The sequence below is a fragment of the Scomber scombrus genome, chromosome 9 (genome assembly GCF_963691925.1).
Source record: "Scomber scombrus chromosome 9, fScoSco1.1, whole genome shotgun sequence".
In the NCBI taxonomy this organism is placed as follows: Eukaryota; Metazoa; Chordata; class Actinopteri; order Scombriformes; family Scombridae; genus Scomber; species Scomber scombrus.
The window spans coordinates 23,241,541-23,265,836 of record NC_084978.1 but is presented as its reverse complement, the minus strand read 5'-3'; the positions used below and the strand labels follow the sequence as shown (position 1 = coordinate 23,265,836).

The following is a 24,296-nucleotide window of genomic DNA, read 5'->3' as shown; positions in this document are numbered from 1 at the left end:
TTGCTTATGCAAACTGAACTTGTATTGTCTCTGCCAAGTCAACATTCTAATCTCTTTATTTTAATAGTGTCTGGAAGGGGCAATAAAAGTGAAGTGTCTTTGTTCAATACTCGACAATAAAGCTGGATGTAGGGAAACTTTCAAATCCCTGAATTGCATTTAGGAAACTAATTTAACACTTTTACATACTTGTCGGTAATTGGAATTTAAGAGTAAATAAAAAAACAAAAAAAAACAAATTAAAAAATAATCACGGAGCGTCAGAATCCAGTTCAAGGTTTCAGAGATCTGTATGAAACTACTGCACAGATGGAGCACATTTCTGAAGTTATATGTCACTGTGTTCTAAGTTGAAAGACATTATGAAAAACAGTATCAATATTTTTGATTATATAAGCCCATCAGATTGTGTTATTGTAATCCAAAAAAAAAAACAAAGTCCAGTCAAGCAAGTTGATCAAAAACTCAATTAGCAACAAGTTTGATTGATTATTTCTTATGTAACGTTGCATAATTTGCCACACTGCAGTATGATACTGGATAATCATTGTTGTAATATTGATTTAACTATACTGGCCAGCCTCAGTGCATGTGTGAATGCAAATGTTGTAACTGTACACTGGAAATTAAGAGGAGGAAGAGAAGCAAGTGGGGGTAAGACTTCAGAAGCTGGAGGAAATACACCTTCCTGTCAGGAAGAAATATACCTGACTCACGCACATCCAGAGTGAGGAGCATGTGTGGCTTGTTCTTCCTCATCAGCTTCCACATGGGAGACAAGGGGGATTGAACACAATAAGGTTAAGTTTGCTGCTGTGTTCACAGAATGGCTGACAGTGGTGCGTTCACAGTCTGCCTTGCAGGCTCAGCTCCTTTCACACCGGCCAGGGATGTCGAGAAACATCACAGCGCTGTACTGGTGCATGAGTGCTATGTTCAGCGTGATGCTGTCAAAAAGCACACATCATCTGACGTTGCAGCTCTGAATAACATGTTTACCCCCCATTGTTATGGCTGCCATTACTGTTTAGCCTTGGAACAGCGCTTAACACAGAAGGACGGGAGTAGGTGCGTGCTGTGTTCTACTACATCGATCTCCACACGAGAGACATGCAGGACTGAATACAATGACATGAATATTTTTGCTGCTACGTTTAAATGGTGGCTTGTGGTGGTGCGTTCATGTATCTCCCCGCTGGCTCTGCCCTTTCTGTACCAGCCCCCCATGGACAAAACTTCTGATTATGGAGGGTTTGGCGGAAGAGGGGGTCTAAGCTGCCACTATGCAGCTGGTTGATCACCACGTAACAACATTTTTCCAAGATGTGGTGACGCGAGTGTGTAATGATGGAGTGGATGGACAGGATATTGAAACTGGGTTATTCTCTCCAGTTCTGCTGTGTTCCTCCTCCTCCTTCATGGGCATTGAGGATGTTAATGTATCCTTTTGGGAGGACATACACTCCCTCTCAGCAGAGATCCAGGACCTTTTACAAAAACAGGCTGTATCTGACATTCCCCTCCATGACAGACAGAAGGGGTTTTTACTCCGCATACTTCCTGTTTCTCAAGAAGATGGGACATTTAAGACTCATTTTGCACTGCCTGATGCATCACCCGCAAAACATTTTGCATGCCAACCATCCAGTGGATACTGATGTTGGTTCAGCCTGGCAACTGGTTCACCACCATCAACCTGAGGACGCATGCTATTCTGAGGTGGCTCAAAAATACAGGAAGTTTTTGTTTTTGGCCTACGAGAACAACAGACTGTTAGGTGGAGAGGGACTTGCCTGGGGAGAGCAATAGATGCAGTGTGACCTGTGACAGAGAGCCAGTACATCAACCTCCTCGAACTCCAGGCCATGTTTTTGCTCCTCCAGCACTTCACCATGGTGATTGCCCAAATCAACAGGCAGGGCGGAGTTACGTCTGCTGCCCTGTTGAGGTGGAGGACCTGTGAAGAAGGGCCTCAGAGCATCTGTTATCTCTGAAGGCGCTCCACATCCTGGGACTGGAGAACAGGGGGGCCGACCCCATGTCAAGGGGCAGCACCTCGCCAGATGAGTGGAGACCTCAGATTAGAATCAGATTCGGGCCTCCTTGGGAAGGCAAGTGGAGCTTTTGCCAACAGGCGCAAACCTACTGTCCCCTATGGTTCTCACTGACTCTGCAAGATGAACCATCTCTGCAGGTGGATACATTTGCACACATGCCTCTCTGGCTCATTCCTCTCCTGTTGGAGAGAGTGTGCAGAGGGTCTGTTGCATGACAGTAGACATCAATGAGTTTAGGCCATGGTCTCACCCAGTTCAGTAGTATACTATCTGGACTGGCTGAGGCCCCCTATTTCTCCTATGTGTTGGCTTAGGCTATAGAAGTAGGTGGGCTGCAGCAATTAACTCATTAAGTCATTCAGGATCAATGGGGTTGGATCGGATGTAATGTCGTGGCACAGTGTTCATTGATTGGGCTCCACCCACTGTACCCACAGAGCCCAGTGGAGTGTGAAGCATGTGTGAGATAGAATGAAGGTTAAGATATTGTAACCCTAGTAATACGCTGCTGTATACTGTGGGCTCCACATATATTTTAGGCATATCCTGATTGGCCAGCTACGCTTATGTTTATTTTATTGTCCAATGGGCACAAACATTTCTGTAATTGGTGAAGAGTAGTACTCATAGGACCTGATTTACTAAAGGTCTGCGTGTGTAAAAACGTGAGCAAACTTGACATCACCCATAAAAAATGTGCAAGCTGATCTACTAACGCAGCGCACTGAGGTTTGCGTCTTTCAACTGTGCAAGATAATACGCGCTGTCCATTTAGTACGTTTGCCTTAATGAATATGTAATATGGGGCGTTTCAACCCCAGTGCGCAAAATACAGGGAGGAGAAAATGCATATATGTTATTTAGAACACTAATTGTGATTTAGCAAACCTGAAGGTATTATTTCTGATGCAAACTGCGTCTATAAATAAAACCTTTGAAGGACAGGTATTAACCGGCTGCGCACTGGGCACACACGACTACTGTGACTGTAGAGAGGAGGAGACGGAGTTACAATGACAGAATACGCACAGGACGGATTTTTTCCACCTGTGTTAATAATTTTGGAGTGGAATATTTGTGGTTTTACTAACAGCATTGACTTCGTCACAAATATTCTCCCATATGTCGGTTTTTCTGGTAATATTTGTTTTTGTTATAACTCAATACATTTGTTAACCTCTTCCACAATAGAACCTGATCACATTTCATTTTGTGCTTGCATGTTTCTGCTCGTCCAAACTCTCCATAAAGACACGCAAAACCCTCATTTAAATACTGCTGTCTTCACCCTGTTGCACCTGTTTTCATTTACGCAATTATTCTTAGTAGATCACCCGCAAAACGCACGCAAGCGAGATGCGCAATCTATTGCACTGTGCACGCAATTTAGTACCCACTATTTGGGATCTTAGTAAATTAGACCCATAGAGTCTAGTGAAGTGCTCCGCATGTACTCATAGAACTAGGGTGACAACATTGCAACCTTTCCTATGTTCATTCTACTTGTTTTCATTAGGTGTATATTTGGTGCTAATTGTGTTGAGACTAGCAAAGGCACCAGGCACGTTGACTGACGACTGCTATCTATCCAAAGGATCACACTCTTTAATTTGTTATCGACTCAGGTTTTGTTTTTTCAGAAATTTCAACTCCCCCAGAATCAAACATTTAAAAATAGTGCATGACATCAGGTGAGCTGAGATAAGGTGCATTTCTCCAGAACTGAAATTAAGTAAAAAAAAAAAAACAAACACTGTCACAATGTCGGATTTCACAGAAAAAAAAAACAACAAACAAATCACCTCTGTTTTCCTGACTTTGTTTTCAGGAAATACAGAAATAGATGTTATTTTGGAGACCATTTGTTTATCTTAAACACTTTTATTTGACTAAAAACCCAATAATGATAAAATATATGAGGTCAAATATGGGTATAATTATATCCTGCAGTTATTTTAAAGTCAGTTTCCTTGCGGACACACTTCACTCTCACACAAACACAAACAGTGCTTCCTAAACCATTTCTCTGCAGTTTCCATTCTGGTAGTGAGATCTACAATAGGCCACACACACACATTCCTCCACATGTACACTCCTGCCCTGAAGGGGAACCTTAGACCCTAAAACTGACACCTGTCAGTCATGCAGGCAAGCTGTGCTGACAGGAGCATAACGAGGGATGGTGAGAAGCGCAGCATGACACAAGAGAAAACAGAAGAAGCTAGAAAGATAAAGAAGAAAGGTGGGAGAGGAGGGAGATGAAGAGGAGGAGGAGGAGAAGCAAGTGGAGGTGAGACTTCTGAAGCTTGTTAAAGACACAGCAAGATGAGAGTGGTGCAGCTCGCTGTTTGGTGTTTTAGCACGTCACCGTCTTTTTGATTTGTTAGCATGTGTTTATGATGTTGTTTCTCTCTCTGCCTCTGTCAATCTCTATTATTAGACCCTTAGATCCTCCTCCTGCTGTTTTGACACTCCCGTTGCTCCTGTTTCACACTTCTACACACATGTGCAGGGCTTGGGATCATACACACCCTCACACTTGTAGACAGACACAATAGCATATAGAAAGACAATGACAGACTCAGTAACGCACACTGCACGCCACACGCTGCACATTCAGCACCCACACTGCTTGGGGCACACATGCTGCTTAGGTCTAGTGGGAGTGAAATCTTTCCCTCCGGGTGCTTTGAGGTGTGATGTGCCTTTGGAATCAGATGTTCTGTTTTGGGGGGAAAATACAGGAGCAAAGGATGAGATTTTCTCATTCAGAGTGACTAAGTATCTAACGAGTTGACTTGATCAGACACACGCACACACCTGGTCCTTTTATCAGGCTGCCTGGCTGCCTCTGATCTCTTCATGCTGGCAAAGACAGCGATGCAGAAGCCTGATATCAATCTATGGTCTGTGAAACCATCAGACAAGCCCAAAGGTGTGAGCCGGTGGTCGCCTTGAACTCTTTTATGGAAGCTCAACTTTTGAAGTCTAGAACTTTATTTAATTGACTTTGATTTGACACATGTTCTGCATGATCATCGGTGCGAGTTTCACCAACAGACAAGGGCATGTTTGGCCCCCGTAGGAACACAGAAATATCCATGAATAACACATTTTGACAGAGTTTCTTTTGGTAAACAGAGAAAAAAACTACACACAACTTTTGATCTTCCCAACAATCAACACTCATGACATCATACTGCAGGCAAATGATTATCACAATATAGCTCTGGATTAAGAAGCTTATTTTACAAGGTCTGGAAATGCCAGCGACAGAGCGCTCCTGGCCCTGAGACAGAGAGAGCGAGAGCGGTGTCTGCGGCTGATATCTGTGGCTGCAAGATTAGCTTGGTAATTAACCACAAAGCAATTATCGGGTGGTGTGATGAGAGACGCATCTCAGGGAAGGTGTTTCTTGATGTGTTTAATAGGTGTTGAGTAGTTTGATCAGTCGGCAGAAGTTGTCTCTGATTCGGGGGCCCACAGTCCAACAGAGGTTGATCCACAGCTGATATGTACGGCTGCCGAGAATTCAATTAATTAGACTGTTGCTTTTTCTTTCATCCACTATTCATTAACCTCCATTGACACTTCGGCGAAGCTCGTGTGCAGGTTTTACGACAGCATCAGGATTAACAAGGAAATGGGAAGTTGGCATAAACAAACTTGCCAGAGGAAGGAGATTCAGACTCTCACAATCATGGGGGGGGGGGGGGGGGGGGATTCCAACAAAGGATGCACCTAAAAGGTAAAAATTAGCTAACTGTCTTCATCTCACTGTTGGATCACACAAGTAAAACAACAACCTCCAGTCTTACTGCCTCCAAAACATCTCACCTAAAGTATTTTTTTTTTTAAAAAGACCAATGGGTGAAATCTCAGTAGATAAGTGGTATAGGAGTTAGTGGGTTTCGGCTAAGTGCTATTGATGAAAATAAAGATTGCTCTCTGGGGTGGGGGGTGGCGGGTTGAAGGGGTTGGGGCGCTACCATTGTCCTTCAGATCAGAAACAGAATCAATCAATGCATCCAACTCACCCACAATACATATGATGGCTGTCTTTTTGAGAGGTGGTCGAAAGATTTTAACAATATCGACAAACTTGTGTGAGAGTCTCCCTCACAATCCCTTCAAAACACCTATCATACAAAATCAGTCTGATGCATCCTCCCCAATTTTTTCCTCACTCCCTCATCAAATCTCTTACTCGCTTCCTCTTAAATCGATAGGGTCTGTACTTTCATACTATCTTGACCACACTTCCCAGAACCATCCGTCCTACCTGACTCGTCGTCAGATTTGTTGTCATTCTCCGAGTCGGTGAGAGTGAGGGCCGAGTTTTCGCGACTGGACACTCCTGAGCTGCGGCGGGATTTTACTCTTCCTCCTCCGGCCCACAGCTGGATGGCGCGCTCTGGGGACAGCGGCCCCTCTGGGTCAGAGTCGGCATCGGAGCCGGCGCTGAGGGAGTAACCTCTCTGGAGGAGGCCCAGGTCGGGACAGTAGGGAACAGCAGCGGGGTGCGGAGAGGGAGTTGGCTCGCATACACCCAGCTCTGCCAGGGTGAAGTTACCCCCTGCGATGGAGATAAAAGAGTCATACAGATGGAGTGTAGGGCTGTGGAGAGTAATGTAAAAGCAGTAAACATTGATGGTCACTCAAAGAAATACTTGCACACGCACTCACGCATCTAGCAAACAAAACCCACAATCACACGCAGAGAAGCACACTAATTATGAAACTATGGAGGCGGAGGCTGAAAATTGGGCTTTGTTGTTACAGGCAGGAGGGGGAGAGATGTCGCAGCATGAATCAGGCACAAACTACAAACTAGAGGCTGGAAGGAATATGTACTGGCCTGCAGGCCTGTTAGGGTTGGCTTAGAATGCCTGCCTCTCTCACTTTAGTGCTCCACATTGGCATTCATGAGGTGTTGATGTGAGATCAAAGAGCTGTTCACTTGAGGCCTGTCAGACTATCATCTCCCCACCTAGTTGCCATCACACGCTGGACCCCGGGCTCAGTGAATATGCTGCAGTCTGCTGCAGTACCGGCCACGCTGCCTAACACTCTCCCCCTGAAGACAAACCTACTCGTCACGTCCAAAATAAATATATAAAATTATCCAAATTAAAGCACATCAAAGGAGATCAATAAACAGTGCTGCAGCCCAATTAAATCCAAGATGAGGAAAAAGCAATTAAGGAAAAAGGCATGCTCAACCAATTTATTCTCTATACTAATTAAAAGAGTATTGTGGATGCAATCGCTCAACATCAGCTGTTGGGGTTAAGGGATCGGGGGAAAAACAGTTGTGATTCACTTCATTAGCAGTTTGTGAGAGAGTGGAAAGGAAGAAGCGAGCAAAGAGAGGTTGGCATTGTGGCGGCATACTGTATGAATCAGTGCACGGAGAATCACGCAGCTGTGTGTCTGGGTTAACTGTGACTCATCAGGCGTACGGACATAATCAGAGAGAGGAATTAAACAGATGAAAATCGTCTGCTGGATCTTCACAGGTCCTCTTCACTTGCCTCGCCGAAACTCAAGAGTTGCATGAAAAGTGAGGAGGAGAGGGAGAGTCTAAAAGGAAACTTAGCCGGTGAGCGTTGAAAGGCTCTACACTTCTACTCAGACAAACAGATGGACTGGACTAGAGAGCAGAGGCAAGTAAAAAAAACTCCACAGGTGGATTCAGTTACGAAGCTACAGCTTGCAAAGCATCCAACTGGCTTAAAGTTATCCAAGCACTGCAATATGTCGGGGAATATTACCATTCTTTGTCTTCTTTGCTTCTGTCTGTTTTCCTCCCACTTTTCATAAAACAACAATGACAAAAGGAACCTTCTTTACTATACATGACACTAGGGACTTTTACAATCTGTTGGTAATTTACACTACAGCAGTACTACATGTGCACAGGATCTAACTCCTAGTCGTTGGACCCATACCTGAGATGAAGTATCGTAGGAGGACGGGAGAGAACTCCAGGAGGCCTGAGAGAGTAGAGCACATGTGTTCTTTAACAGTCAGCAAATCATCTTGAATTGAACTTCTCACTAGGAGAGTGACTACTCCACAATCACAGTTAGGATGACTCTTTATGCAAATCATCCCATTCAACCACAATGACAATAATTGGGCCACAAACACATCTAGTCTAAACAAATGCTACTTAGAGAAACAGTTGCACAACATCAAAGTGTGTGTGTGTGTATGAGGGTGCCCATGTGTGTGTGTGTGTGTGTTTGTGTGTGCGTGCTTGCTTGCAAAACATATACTGTTACAACCCACAGGCCACCACTATGTACAATTAACACCTCATAACCAGTGATTACACATGCAAAATCCAATCACTCCTTATCCCTATCAGCGGTAAATACAGCCCAATGCCTTAGCAATCTACATGTACTCAAAGAAAGATGGATTGGTGCAAGAGGCCGGAGCAGACATGAAAATCTATCTCAGTTATTCCACAAATAGAAACCCAATCGCATGTTTGTTATATGATATTATGACAGATGTGGGGGGCAAATGCTGTGCTGCATTCTAATCAGATCAATGCCTTTCTTTCTGTATGACACTGCCACTGTCATTTTAGTGCTTAATGGGTGTTTCGAGCCCCGCGCAGCTGCTTCGGCTGCTGTGTCTGTTCATTGTGCACGTGCAGATACGTACACTTGTCTGTCAGATGATCTGTGCATTCAACGTGAGTGTGTTGTTTGAGCGTGTGTAGACAGCTGAATAAGACCCAAATATAAGGCAAACACAGCATGATCGAGAACGCTTCCCTCAATGTTCTTCGCTGATAGTGGGGGGAAAAGAGCGAAAGGGAGAGCGGAAGGAAGGAAGGGAGAGACAAAAAGGAAAGAGGAAAAAAAAGCGTGAAAAGCATGTAAGAATGTGAGAAAGAGAGAGAGAGAGAAAGAGGCAATAGAGGGTTACTGGGTAATTAGGTTACACAGTCTTCACAATAGAATGCAAGCATGTTTTTTTAGGGTACACGGAAACAGAATTCGAGATATAAAAGATGGGCCTCAATCAGTGTATGCTGAATAAAACTGAACTGAAAATGGGGCTATTTTAAGTAATAGGATAAATGAGAAACAGCAGGACAGAAGAACTAATATGTGAGATTACGCTGCATTCAGACTGATATCAGTCCTGCGTGAATCCAAATGCAGCTACCTCATTTGAATTAAACTACTAAAAAAAAAGGCACTGCATTTGCCAAACTAATACGTGAAAGATCTTAGAGCAATGTAGCCCTTTTATATTTTAAACACAACAAACTAATGGCCACACCTTTAATCTTACATATTTACAATGATTCCCTCGGCTGAAATGTTGCATCAGTGAAACAACCTTGCAACCTTGCTTTTCATGTTTCTTAGCGCAGCAGGGACATATGTTTCTTGCACCTGAGATACATTATCATTTGGAGTATTCATGAACCACATGTTGTGTCCCAGAAAAAATGAGTGACACAGGGGAAAAGGAAGCATCTTGTTGGAAGTCAAATACAATAGTTTGAGTGGGAATGGCATTTGCAGTCATCCATTAAACCGAATGTACTTCCCTTTGATAAAACTCATTATGGATGTGTGGAAGTGAATGTGGTGTGTGTGTGTGTTTGTGGAGTGTTTGTGAGTAGACAGCTTTGTGGGATAGAGGGGCCTATCATTAAAAAATCATTTGTGCTTGTTAGCGGTTTGACAGGCAAAGTATAGGCAGCAGGACTCTGCATTATGCTGGTTGACTTTCCCTCACCCCACCGTGTAATTCTGTAAAGGATGTAAAGCAGGCAGAACCTGTGGGCTTCAATGCCTGCAATTATGTTGCTTTTTCAAGATCCAATAGTTTGCAGGGCAGGCCACCCTTGGACATGCCATTTTGAGCTTTGGAGAGAGCGCCTGTTCAGAACATGTTCTGATTTGCCCTGAAGTGCTAAACTAGTGAACTGATTTGCTCCTGGGTGGAGGATGGATCAAAATCAGGAAGCAAATGCAACTGTGCACAGTAGGTTGGCCAACAATTCCCTAAACTACCTGAAATTACCGTTAGTAACAGTAAAAGCCTTATTTTCTTTGTCGCAGCTAAGAAAATGCCAGAATTTGTGGCTAATAGGAGCCAAAAATGTGTCATTTCTTAATATTTTCCATTTTCATTTGCGTCCAATTCAAAATTCATTTGCACTGCACTTCAGTATCCCTGAAGAAAATGAACTTCTCCTTTGTGTGTTCTTTTCTCTAAATTATAGAGCAATAAAATATACATATATATTCTTTCCTAATAATAGAGAGCTTAAGTGAAGAAATGTTTCTAGACATAGGGAAAAAAGAGACAAGAATATCACGGACAAAGTGAAAATGACAAAGTAGAGACAATATACTGTAGTAGTTAGGACCCAACTTTTGGGGATCACATATTCCTGGTCTGATCAAATGCCAACAGATGTTGATCTCTTGTCATGCTGTGTCTCCTCCTACTTGCTCAGACAAATTGCATTTAAAAAAAAATATTGAGCTGCTCATTACTCCATTAAAAATAAAGGACACAGAAGGAGAGCTGGATTAGAACATTGAAAAGACGATGGGGAATGTTACATTATTTTAACGGTCAGGCATATCTCTCAATATTCAGCTAAACTCTTTGCAATGATGTCTTTACAGAAATGCAAAATGGCACCACAAAATCTCACATTCAAAATGCCCTAATACTACTAAAATGCTGATCATCTCCACCATAGTGCTTGAAAAGTATTCTTGCAACAACAACAAACAGTAGGAGAATTATGGAAAAAAAACAAAAAAACAAGTAGCACTGTGAGATGTGTCTGATTGTCTTTTTAGGAATAATTTATATTATATTTCATTATAAAACACTATTTATACTAGAATATAAACCTCATTGTATTACAATAATGAATCAGAAATGCCTTATGCCTCAAAATGTTTTAATGTTGCCTTTTTCGTCAAATACAAAATGTACTCTCTATTGCACAGTCACCATTCATCCTATATCAGACTCTTGTCTATCAAAGCCTATGTTTATGTAGATCCCTCCCTCCAAAGTGTTCCCGTCTTTGTTTAGATAATAGTGAAATTAGGAGAAAACATATACAAAATGGGCTGTAGATACTGTCCAGAGACAATTGCTGGAGGTTGAGTGAGAAAATTCATGAATGTATGAATGTTGAGAGACCACTGAATTAATTGTGTGTCAAAGCAATGAAAAATGATCTATAGTTTAGTTCACACAGACTGCTGCTGTGCTTTACTGTGTGAAGACAGAGGGGGAAGAAAAAAAGCCACACACATTTCTTCTTAAATTGATAAGAAAAAAGTAAAATAGAGAGTGAGATGAACTGATGACAAAAAAAAGGAGATCATAAGATGAGGTGGTGAAGAATGATTAAATCCGCAGTCATAGTAAACAGTTTCAGCAGTGAGAGAGGATAAGACAGAGACAGAGAGCAGACAGAAAGAGAAGTGCCATACCACAATAATATACCCGCATAGTAGATTTAATGAAAGCACTTAATCAGAGAGATACAGTAGAGAGTGAGGGAGAGTCGTTTGGCTTTGACTTGACTTTATGGGGCGACTGTGGCTCAGGAGGTAGAGCGGGCTGTCTACCAATCAGAACGTCTGTGGTTTGATCCCTAACTCTTCCTGTCTGCATGTCAAAGTGTCCTTGGGCAAGATTCTGAACCACAAATTGTTCTCGATTGTTGCGCCAGCTCCCTGCGTGGGAGCTTGCCGCCATTGGTGTGTGAGCGTGTGTGTGAATGGGTGAGTGAACAGAAGAAATATTTGCAAAAGGCTTTGGACAAAAGAACCATACTGTATAAATGCAGCCATTTACCATTTACCATGAATACGTGTTGTCAAGAAGTGAGAATGGAATTTGTGCCAATGTTGTTCAGCTACTATTATCACACATACTATTATCTCTCTTATTCACACACACACACACACACACACACACACACACACACACACACACACACACACACACACACACACACACACACACACACACACACACACACACACACACACACACACACACACACACACACACACACACACACGAATGCACACGCACACTTACAAGCATGCACACACTCACAGCACAGCAGTGGAGAGTACTAATAAACATCTTCACAAATCTATGTTTCCATGGTGATAAGGTGAAGTAGTGTTTAAAATTAAAAGTGAATGGTGCAAAGGTGCATACGTACACACATCTAGAGTGAGAACGCTATCGACCAAAATGCTACAGATGTTGATTATGACATTACCATCTTTGATGCAATACTTTTTCAAGACACAAATGCTTGTTTCTTATCTGTCAAACTCTTCAATTATAATAATAATATCATTACAATACCAGCCAAACACACCTATGATGATATATATAGAGAGCAATTCTGCTGCTTGTGATTTATGCCAATGTTTAGTGCTACAACGGGAAGCAGTGTGCTCTTTACAACAGCAAGGCAGAAAGTAATAGTGTGGAGATCGGGTGGTGGATTTACATGTCACTCATATGACCGTCTTGAGGGGGAACCAGTGTGTCCCATCACAGACCTCCAATTAATGTGTTTTTGTTTTTTTATATTAACAATGGATCAAAACGCTTGGTGTAATCTGAACATGATTGTTTGTGGTGATGAATCTACAGAGAATTATCACCAAACTCTGCGGTTTCTTTCATTTCAGATTTTGTATTTGATGTTTAAAAACAATCTGGGATTTTGCTAATTTGACTGAGCCTTTTGAGCCAGAAAATAACAACACTAATAAGGTTTTTGTATTCTTCCTGACACCCACACCTGCTCTGTAGTCAACCTGTAACACTTTATTTAGAGTATTACAGGGTTTTGGGGAATTACTGTATAAATCTGTCTGCTGTTTAGCTAAATATCTTATCTCAGTCATCACCCTCATGACCATCAGATAAAATGCCTCATCCCTCAAAAAGGAGATTATTTTTCTTACTCGTATTTACCAGGATTAAAAACAAAGTGGTTTGTGGCAGTCGATACTGTCAAGATTAAAAAGTTTTATCTTGACATCTGAACATGTGCAGTAAATGAGTCAAGAAAGCATTAGCACACATGCTACTTAAAACACTGAAACATTCATGTTGTCTTATTGATGTCAGGAATCAAGCTCAGGTTTATATAAAATGAAAGAAAAAAGTTACCATTTTGCAACAGGAAATGAATGGAACTGACATAGTATGTAGATATTAACATATGTATATCTATATACTGTACAGTATAAACATCTCTGTTGCATTTTTTACACCTTTGTTGATTTTCAAAGTGCTCCTTGCTGTTCATAGTGAGTGAGAGGCAGTAGCTGATATATGTTACACCACTGTCATCCATCACAGGATGACATTTCAGACTGACAGTGAACTTAGAAGGGCTGGGTGTTATCAAAAACTCACACACACACTCACAGACACACAGACACACCCACACCCACACCCACAGACACACATAGATACACACATATCCCATAGCATCTGGCAAGTCATTAATGCCACCATTATCACCACAGTAACAACCTAACAGATATGCTCAAATAGGAGCGTCATGGTCAAACCCTTCCGACACCTCCCACATGACATCAGTTCTTTTGGCTCCCGCTTGAGCCACAGGAGGCCTCACAGCTCTTAATGAGGAGACCAAAATAGGTGTGACAAATGTCATCCATCCCTGGGCAAGTTCTAGGCCTGCCCAGAGGACAGCAATCTGGGTTGGACAGGACATGACATGACAGGACATGACACAACTCCATGCACTCTGGAGGAGGTCTTGTCACTGAGAGGTGTAGCGCTAAGCAGTGAAACACCTTTCATACATGAACAAGAGGCCAAAATTGACTGGACTGGGATGGATCACTGTTGCTTAAAACACTAGAATACTCAATTTAAATCTATTAAGAAAAAATAAGGTTTTTTTCAGTTTTTCAGGAATGTTGGAGTTAAAATATATCATGTAAACATGAATAGGCAGATGGCATGGAAGCTACACACTGACTGTTGATAGGCAGAGAGCTTGTAAACCTCAGTCTATGAATAAATACCCAAACTGTATTATTACCAATTGCCTAGAATGCAGTGTACAGCTATAAGGATCCATTGAAGTATTCATCAAGGGATACTATATTGAATATATGAATATGGAAATGCTTTTAGTGAGTATAAAGCCATTATGGAAAATTCTGAGATGTATATGGCTATATGTTCTTAAGTACCAAGGGAAATGAGATACTGAATTTACTCTGGGATTCACTATGAGTTTTTTGAGTCTTTTGTAGGTTATAGGGTTATTAAATCATGATGTTAAGAAGGCATGTATGCACACATTGGGCTTCATGCAAGAACTACACGTCAAGTGTTCTAAGAACATTTGTGGCATTTATCAATTTTCTGGTACTTACAATTTTCTCTGAGGTACAAGTGAAATTTACGAATGGTCCAGACCTGCCGTACGTTTCATGAACAGATCGTCTCTACCTTTCTTCACAGGAGAGAAACACTTGTTTGACTTACAATTACAAGCCCTGATGTGAATTAATTTGGAGTTTAAATATGAGACCCAAATTAACAAATGTAATTCATATTAATATTCTATTTATAGTATTATCATCATCATGGCTGCCAATTTACTGAAAGGTTATTTTTTAGATTTTATCAATAAGTCAATGAGCAACTTGTACATTCCAGTAGTTGCTAGGAAACTTCACTCACTCCCAACAGCTGCCTCTGCAGGTCTCTGTCCGGTATGATCTTCTGTTGCAGCTGACAGTGCAACTTCACCTGTAGACTATAACATTCTCTCGTCTAATGTCTCTGTGACCATAACAAAAAAGTTCTCTTAAAAAACAATAAAAAGAATTATGATGAAAATAATCATTTAACTTAAAATGCCAAAGTCTCAAATGTGGTCAGAAGTGTGCTCTGTTGCACCTGTTACCCCACAATGATGTCATGGTGTACTGACACAAACTAAATTAACCGCAACAAAACAACTCAATCATGTGGCTGGCAGATGTCAATTAGGGCACATTTAAATCTTGGTTGACTGTTTAACCCCCAATCTTACTCACTGCACAATGTAGGTTAAACTGTATGTAACTATGGCAACAGCTAGCAAATAAGAGTCAACTGTTAACCTTTACTGGGAAAATTAACCTAACCAAGTTTTAAAAAAAGCAGCTCATATGTTAACACAAGTTAGTGCTTAGTGGCTGTTTTATAAGAACAACAATATACTCTGTTGGTGGAGGAAGCCACTCTTAACCTCTGCCTCATCATCAGTTACATTAAAATGAAGTCAGCCATCTTCTGCTTACCCGGTATGAAGCACCTAAATCTATAGCACGTTTAATTTTGTGTCTTCATCTATATGATAATCCCCACCAGTGATTGAAGTTTTGCATTTACACATGCAGCAACATCAACTGGTAAACAAATCATTGGCATTAGAGTATCATTTTTGTGACTTAAGTAAGGATGCAGCTAGCATCAAGACAGATTCATGCATAAGAATGGCATACATTAGCACACATACACACAAAACACATACACACACTGTCAAAGCCTGTGGCTGGGGAACATGTTTAATTACAGCCTAGGAAGCAAGTGACTCGGCTGAGAAGGAAAGAAAAACACTTGATAACAGTGACATTTACAATCTGCCTCATTTATCAAAAGCTGCCAAAGCAGAGTCAAAGAGGGTCATTACATAGTAAACATAGATTAACTCAACTCTCACAAAACCCACACAACATTGTCTGATAAATGATTTTTATTCTAAGAAAATTGCAGATGTCAGCATGCATTTCCCTGGTCTCTGTCACTTAATTGTTTTGTTTGTTACCCTATATTTGTGTGCGTGCTTGTTTATGTGTGTGTGCAAGAGCCAGCATCGGTGCTAAATAGCTGGCACCTTCAGCATGCATTTCCCTGGCCTCTCCCTATTATTTGTCTAATTTGTTATCCGGTGTTTGCATGAGCGTGCACATGCACCTGTGCCAGTGTCAGTGCTAAACGCTAGCACATTCAGTTTCATAGTGCAGACTAAATTTGACAAACTAAGCTGAGGTGTACTCTGGGTTGTGTGGATACTGAATCCCAAGGGCACATCAGGTTCTGATACCCCTGTACTTAGTGCCAGTCACTGAATATAGTCCCAAAACAACTATAACTCTTTCTCATTCACAAACAAACACAGCTGATGTGAGTCTGTAAACTCTGCCTTTCTGACATTAGCCTCAGTGTGTGTCTACAAGTGCCAAATGCCAGATCAGAAATCCCCATTTGAAAATTTCCTAGCATGTAAATGCCACACATACAAACCCACATGGTCTATAGAGGAACATACATGGGCATGGGGTAAGTTGGAGTGTGTTGCAGATTGAAAGAGTGGAGTAGAGTCAGCCTCTGGATATTCTTCAGTGACTCCTCAGCTCTATTGCTGCAGCTACGGGATGCTTTTGAGTGTCAGCAGCTGGCAGAGGCGCAGAATGCCAGTGAGAAGACAAAGATAAAGAGGGATCGGAGGAAGAGGGGAGGGATTGTATTTAATCTCACCGCCATTTATTTTTAATAGCATGCAGCTGCTTTGTTCTCTCTTTGATCATCAGCAGTCCAGGTTGACTGTAAACCAATGGAATTCACAGACACACACCAGCATGTGCTCATGCATACACACAAAGAAGCCTGCAAACACACATTCTGTATTTTATTTTATTTAACAGATTTTTGCACTTGTTTACTCCTAATTTCGACATCCAATCTTCTATGCACTGCAGTTTCTTTTCTGTGTTAATCATACTCTTGGCCTGTGGAGGGCTACAAACAGACATGTGCTGCCTTTGCGTGTCACCAGCTGCTGCAAGCAATAAGCTTCAACAGGAGGCACGACACATGGCAAGTGTGCACTATTCCCCTAATTTAGCTTGCCACTGTGCTGGTGCCCCAAGCAGTACAAGTAACCAGTGAACCATCACTGGCCCATCACCTATGAACAAAGCTGGACTTGTTGGAAGATACAACGATGAAGAGTCAAATACTGGGTCTAGGAAGTGTTGGAACTTACTTCTGTACAGGAGTGTGTAAAGATAGAGTAGTTTGCAGAAGATAAACACACCCCTCTCACCAAGAAGTGATTTAAAGTGGTCAAGGACTTGATAAATCACAATTATATCCCTGCAAAGCTGCTTCCTCTCATCATGTCATGGAGGTTTCTGTAAACACTTCCTTGAGGGTGAGTGTTACTTTCTGAATCTCACCGAAGAGGACACACTATGAGAGGTGTTTGCTGTTGCTGTTTGTGAAAACACTTGGAGGTCTTTTCTCCCCAAATAACAGAGGGAAAGAGGAAGCAAAACCTCATCCTGGACACCCAGCAGTGCATTTTCCTTGCCATTCGGTCTTGAATACTGGCAGTAGAGGCACTCATGCCAGGATGCGAGTGGCAGAGTTTGGCAGAGTTTTTGGACAAAGCTGTCCTTGGCTACAGTAGTCATTTGTCACATCAAAGTCGGTGGGGAAAAGGGAATACAGAATGAGGTAAACATGGTTATTATATGTATGCAGCCAGCTTTTATAGCTTTGACTGGGATCATTCTGATAAGAGGAGCACATACATGCAAATGCCACTAAGTCAGTGAATAGGTCAGGTCTATAGAACTCAGATAGAGGACAAACCCTGTGCGAACACAAAGTGAGCTGCTTCTCAAAGCCTAAGAGAGAGCCTCAACATAGCAAATATGAACATGAAAGCAATAATACAGGAACAGCAACGGTAAGAAAATTGGAAAAAAAGAGAATGAGGCATGAAAGGTGTGACAGAAGAGCAAAAGTGTACATAAAAGAAAGTGAGAAAAAAAGCGATAGACGAAAAGATGAACTCTTAGAGAGAATAAGTAGGGTTAGTATATGATGTTGAGTGTTGTCCAGGCAGTGAAGCAAGCAGGTGGGTGAAGGATTATCTGTGGGGTTTCCAACCCTGGGGGCAGAGCAGCAGAAAAGAACATAGAGGTGGCTCATTTAGATCCTTCTAAAAGGAAAGGCCAAAGCTTCTAGAGACCGCAGTGGCTGTGATAACGTCTGCTGTCTAGAAGTGGACCAGAAGGGATGACACACCCCTGGGATGTTCTGAATAGGAGCTACAGAGAAAGGCTGGGAGAGAGACCAGGAGATGTACAGTATGGGTTGAAAGATCAGAAAGACAGAAAGGTGAAAGGCAGCAGACAAACAAAAAACTGACTGCAGTAGGAGAGCTGGGCGGTCGTTTGCTTGTGTTCACCGCTCAATGTGGCATATTAGAGTAAACACATTTGTCATATTTGTATTTGTGTCACGGGATTATCTGTTTAGCAGTTATCCGTGCATATTCACCCCATACAAACCCTCTGAAAAACATGAAAGGAAACTAGTTCTAATTTTATATGTAAAGTAACACAAACACGCTGGCAAATGTGTCTCTGACATTTCTAGTTATATATGTGAATGAGGCTTGTACCTTGTTGGAATCACTGATGTTTTCAAAAATGTTGCTTTGTAGTGTTAAATAGTGAACACTCATAATGAGCTTTCCAGACTGCCGCATGTTATGGTGAGGAAAGAACGTGTTGTTTGGCGGTGCTTATCCAAGCAGACTAGGTAATAAGTGTGTAATGGGGAGAGAGTGAAGTTGAGATCCAATGGAAATTGTGTGCCTGTGTGTGTGTTGGGGAGGGGTCTTGTTGATATACACAACTAAACCTCCTCTATCAAAATTTGAGGATCTGTTTGCTACAGCTCTAGCTCAAGAAATGAACATGAATTGGAAAGAATAATGATTTGCACAAAATATGCAGATGTTAAGATAAACATGTTGTGAGATAGTGCCTAGTTTAGCTACATGCATTGAAATACACAAGGCTCATTTTTACATTCAGACCACAACTGATAACTTTAACCTTATATTTACTATATAAATAAGGGATTGTATAAACTGCTCATTTTTGTAGTATAATGTCTGCCATCCATCTTTCCTGCAGTCTATCTACAGCATGTTTAAAGTCACCCTGGTGCAGGGTGCCAAAATGTGGAAAAAAGGGCTGCAGCAGGATGAATACACTTGATGTAGGAGGAATACATTATCAGTAAGTAGACTTGGCGCAAACCTAAATAAAGGAGAATAACATCAGCTCCTCTCACCTCCTTTTAAAGCAGCAAACAGTTTACTAATGGCCCAGGGGGTAAGTCCAGAGAAAATATTTCTTGCCCAAGAGGCATAGAGTCACAAAACACAAAAATACTGCATCCCAAACACACTCCAAATATGGTTCCAAAGGGAGATAATGTTCCTTTTTAAGTTGAACTTATGCTTCAGGAAACACTGAAATTCCAGTGATGCTTTTCATGCATAATTATGTACAGTAAGTAAGGTTTTTAGAAAGCAACTGCAGAACTGCAGCTACAGTACAATATAACCCAGCCGTAGCATTTGGTGAGAAAATATAGTGAGAAAAGTTTGTTATAGCTGTAAGATGATTGCAAAACTGGCATCTACTTAAAAACATGTTTGTACCACTAAAAAAAACATTATGGATAATCCAAGAAAAGTGAGTTGTAATGCAGTTTTGCTCCAAAAATCCCAAGACCTTTTGATTTGGCTCAGGACACATCCTGAGGACATCTGCTGTACTGCTAATAATTTGCACTGCATAACTCAACGCAAATTATTTTCTCTGAAATGACATAAAAACAGCCCAAATATGTACTACATTTGTGCCTCCGCAGTTTCTGTGTATGTGGGATATACTGTAGTAGCAGTTAAAATCATTAATATAAATATAGGTAAAATACAAACTTTCCTTCTGCTACTTTAGGCAAGTGAGGTGCTCAAGACTACTATTCATCAACAGTTTGTATGATTGTGTTTTTGTATGTATGTGCGTGTGTGTGCGTGCATGAGAGTGAGAGTGCAAATGCTCACTGGGTGGGCCAGTACATCTTGAGCATGACTCACACCTTTTTGTCTCACACATGAATCTAATGACACCTGTACGGGGAAGTCAATATGCATTAACACACCACAGAACTGTAAATTGGTTATGCTACACATAACCAATTCCAGTCTGAGAACAGCTTCGATGACCTCAAATCTCCTCAGCAAGAAACAGAAAAACCATGATGGCTCACCCAACCAAAAGAACAACATCATTACAATTTAATCAAAGTTAATCATATTTTATAGTATGGCTCCATCAGTGCATGAATAACTAATATTGCAGGTCAGTTCAAATATTAAACCTCCCATTCAAAGCATTTATTAGATATTCAATAAAACAACAAGGACATTATCTGAATTCAGTCTCCTTTATGCTCCATTTTAGTAGTTACTGGTGAGGGGAAAAAAGTTTTTGTCTACTCTTGCCACTTAACAACAAACTGTTAAAGACAACTAACACATTGTTTCAGTAGCTCATTCTCTCATGTCCTTGTTATAAAAATATCTAGTTGAAAGATGAAGAAAACTCTATTCATCTGCTGCTTTCTATCGCTCCGTCTTTCTCACTCTAACTCCTTTTCTGTCTCCCTCCTTCCAGCACTACTCCTCCTCCCGTGGTGTCACAGTCCATATGGTGCTGCAACACTGTTGGTCTCCTGTGGCCACACTTCCCACGATGCATCTGTGTCTCTGGGCTTTCGAGGGAGCTGATAGGCTGGGAGGACTGTGGTATCGACCAACTATCGTCTGGTGTGAGGTCAGCTCAGTACAGCAGTGGAGTGTGTCCGAACAGCACACACCACTGACTTCCAGTCTTTCAACCATCCCGCCAATCAATCCACAAATTTCCATTAGTTACTTTTGCCACCATAAAAGTATTCTGCTCTAGTGTATTATTTTCTATCAAATTAAAAAAATAAATGTCTTCGATGTATGTGTGCCTTTTCCTGTGTACTTCTTTAAACTACTGTGAGATCGGTCTACCTTTTCAAGCCTCCATTTTCCATTTGTCAACCTTAATAATACAATCTACCAGCCATAGTTTTCTATTTTTAAGAGGGATTTTTACCCTTTTCTGCATTGTCGTGTGGTATTGCTCAGAGTTCTCTTCCTCTCCTGCCTGTGTCCATGAAGAGAAAACAGAGCTTAGCACAGATCAATCCCATTGAGTCTGACTCCTTTCACTAGCCAGGGATCAATACCGCCTGTTTCATGTCCCTCTGCAATAAACACATGTGCAAACACACACCCACATACACAGACATACACGCAGTTTAAAGACATGCCTATAAGAGCAGGCCTACCCTTTTCCCTTTTGGAGATGACCTATCGGCCTATCGGCTGACTTGCTCACCAAGGGACACGGAAGTTCATTATGACAAGCTTGCCAGTGCTAAAGGTCTACTTTGGTCCTCTGCTGCAAAGTGCAGCATTTATGCTAACAGATTACATTAACAGGTTGCCACAGTGGCCTTTCAAGAAAAACGCAGTGGCTAAAAGTAGTACACAGCTAAAAATCTTACACATGTGCAACAATGTGACTGTTGAATGTGTGATGGCAGATGTTAAGGTATATGATGCAACTGGAAGTGTTGAGAACCAAGCTGTGCTGGGCTCGACCATACTGTATGCGCTGGAGAGGAAAATGACTTGCCATAGCTATTGGAGCAGCACTGAGATCAGAAATAATTGGTACAATTTTAACAAGTAATTGCTACGTCCTTGAGCTTCTAGTTTTGCTTTTCAGCTGCAGTCGCCAGCTTTCATTATCTGTTACATTAAGAAAGTCTTTCATGACCCTGGGATCTTATGACATCTCATAAGCTCCTTTATGATGAAACCTTCAAAAACAACTTTTCAAAATGCCTAATCTCCAATGTGACTGAACTAACATTAACCAAATTTAGAAAATTGACTTCATTTCCAGTTCAGCACTGTATGGATCAAGCCCCATACTACTGTGCAACTCAGCATTTGGAAGGGACATATTGCGCCACAAACCCACCTTGCCTCGAGTACTCATCAGCCTCGTGGTGAACCAGGTCAGTCACACAGCCGCCATAGTGCAGCCTCTGCTCGTGGTCGAAGGCCTTGAGCGTCTCACTGGAGCTGTAGGACTTCTGGGTCGGCACCCGGCACTCATCTGCGTCCAGGGAGGAGGTGTTGTACTGAGAGTCTTTGGAGCAGCGACCCCTGGTCAGGGAGCGGTGCCTACGGTCCTTCAGATCCATGCTGGTGGTGGTGGGGGAAAGGGGAAGTGGAGGAGGAGGAGGAAGAGGAGGTGGTGGTGGGGGGAGATAGAGGGGCCTCCTAGCGAGCCTCCCTAATGTCAATCTTCAGTTAAGTCACCTGGAAAACAGAGATAAAGAAAGGGAGAGATGGATTGAGTGGAAAAGACAGCAAAAGGCTGGTTTAAAATTAATGGCTACACTGCTGTGACTCAGGAAGAGGCAGCGCGGCGAATGGACATTTGAGAAGCCAGGAAAATATACAACACATCCGACTTCTGATGCAGGATAAGTAAGGCTAAAATAGAAAGAAACAGTGCTGCCAGCACTGTGGTCCACAGAGATAGTCAACCATCGACCAGGCTGATGAAATATGGTCAGCATCTAAATCTATGCCATCAAAAGAAAGAGTGACTCAAACATGGTCCAGTCATCCTAAACTGATGTCAGCAACGCATGCCTACAGACACGCAATGAAACAATGATGACAAGAGGGGGCAGAGAATAAAGAAACAAAAGTGGGCGGACAACAGAGAGAAACAACAATGATGTGAAAAACAGATGCAGATTATCTAGATCGGAAAAAAGGTATAGAACGAGAAAGAAGGAAAAGCAGCCGGATGCAACAGGAAGGATGGAAGAAGAGGAAAAATGACTTGAGGGCATTGCCAGTCTCTCCCTCATTATCAGAGTGAGAATGAATCCCATCTCCCTCAGAGGCTGTAAAGGGATAATCAAACACACCCAGACGCATATATACACACACACACACACACACTCATATATATATATGTATATACATACAAAGAATGTCACAAACACCAGAAACACACACACCCAAGTGTACATATACAGCATGGAGGCACCTGTGCAGAGGCGACAGTGTCACCTGAATATGACGCAGCTTGTAACAGGACATGTAACAGGACATGTAACACGACCATGTACATCAAGAAATCATCTCCTCTGTGCCTAATGCCTGATCTGTCCATATCTATTACATCACAACCAGCCCACTTTTAATCTATTCAAATCTTATACTTGTGGATGCAGATTATACATGATTATGATGCTAATACAGCATGATACTAGAGCGGCGGCCTTGAGCAACGCATTACATTAGCAGCTAAAGATCAAAGTACAACAATACAACAACCAGCAGTAATTGACAGGAACGCTTCCAGCAGCTGCCTGTATGGGATATTTATGGTAATAAATAGGTCATCCATGTTTCTATCGCTTGAGGCCAAGGAAAGTCTGGTCCACCCACTGCATTACAGTGCAGCATTGCATTTTCATCAAAATATCTTTCAGTTGGGATACTATTTATCAATATCAGAGCAGGGAAGGGTATTTCTAAAGAAGGGGCATCATTTGATTCAAAATATGTAATGTAACTAATTGCATGCTGGGGAGGAGGACAAATGAGAAAGGAGAGAAATAGAGAGATGGATACAGAATGCAAGTCAATCTATTCAACGAGGGCTCATTTTAAAATGCTTAGAAGGTAGTATTGAAAAGTGCCCTGCTATGTCCATTGATTAACAGTAGGTATTAAGTCTCATAAAGAGCTCATTATGCACCGGCATCCATCACACAGGCTATTAGGAGTTCAACCTTAATGTGTTTGTACCTTGAATGGAGGGTGAGGAAATGGAGAGAGATACTGGCTCAGAAAATGTGGGGACATTGTGACTGGCATTATGCAAACAATGGGCAAACAAGGCTTTGTGAGTGTGTGCAGCTGTGTGTGCCTGAGTGTGTGCTGAATACATATGATAGAAGTAAGGGATGTAATTATGACAGTGTTAAAGATGTTCAAAATTTGGGGAAATTTGCTTATTGGCTTTTCTCTTTCTCCAAAAGTTTAGATGAGAAGATCAATACACTTTTTGGGTGTTCTGGGAGAGTTAAATGGTGTTAAATCGTAGTTGATATTCAACAAAAAAAAATCGTTAAAAGGAGGTAACCCTAAAAATCCCC

General features: G+C 41.7%; 1 protein-coding gene across 6 annotated transcripts in view; it reads right to left on the bottom strand.

The window, feature by feature from the left end:
* The window catches only part of tenm2a (teneurin transmembrane protein 2a), a 151,526-nt gene extending 129,210 nt beyond the window's left edge, over positions 1–22,316 (bottom strand). For 5 of the 6 annotated variants that reach the window (XM_062425620.1, XM_062425621.1, XM_062425623.1 and 2 more), the window contains exons 1-2: positions 22,091–22,316; positions 6,340–6,633 (exon numbers count right to left, since the gene is read on the bottom strand). In XM_062425620.1, the coding sequence (XP_062281604.1) occupies positions 6,340–6,633; positions 22,091–22,316 (520 nt within the window). Of the gene's footprint in view, positions 1–6,339; positions 6,634–8,008; positions 8,054–22,090 lie in introns of all 6 variants that reach the window. The other variant, XM_062425626.1, reaches the window with a different exon arrangement.
* Positions 22,317–24,296: the final 1,980 nt, after the last annotated feature.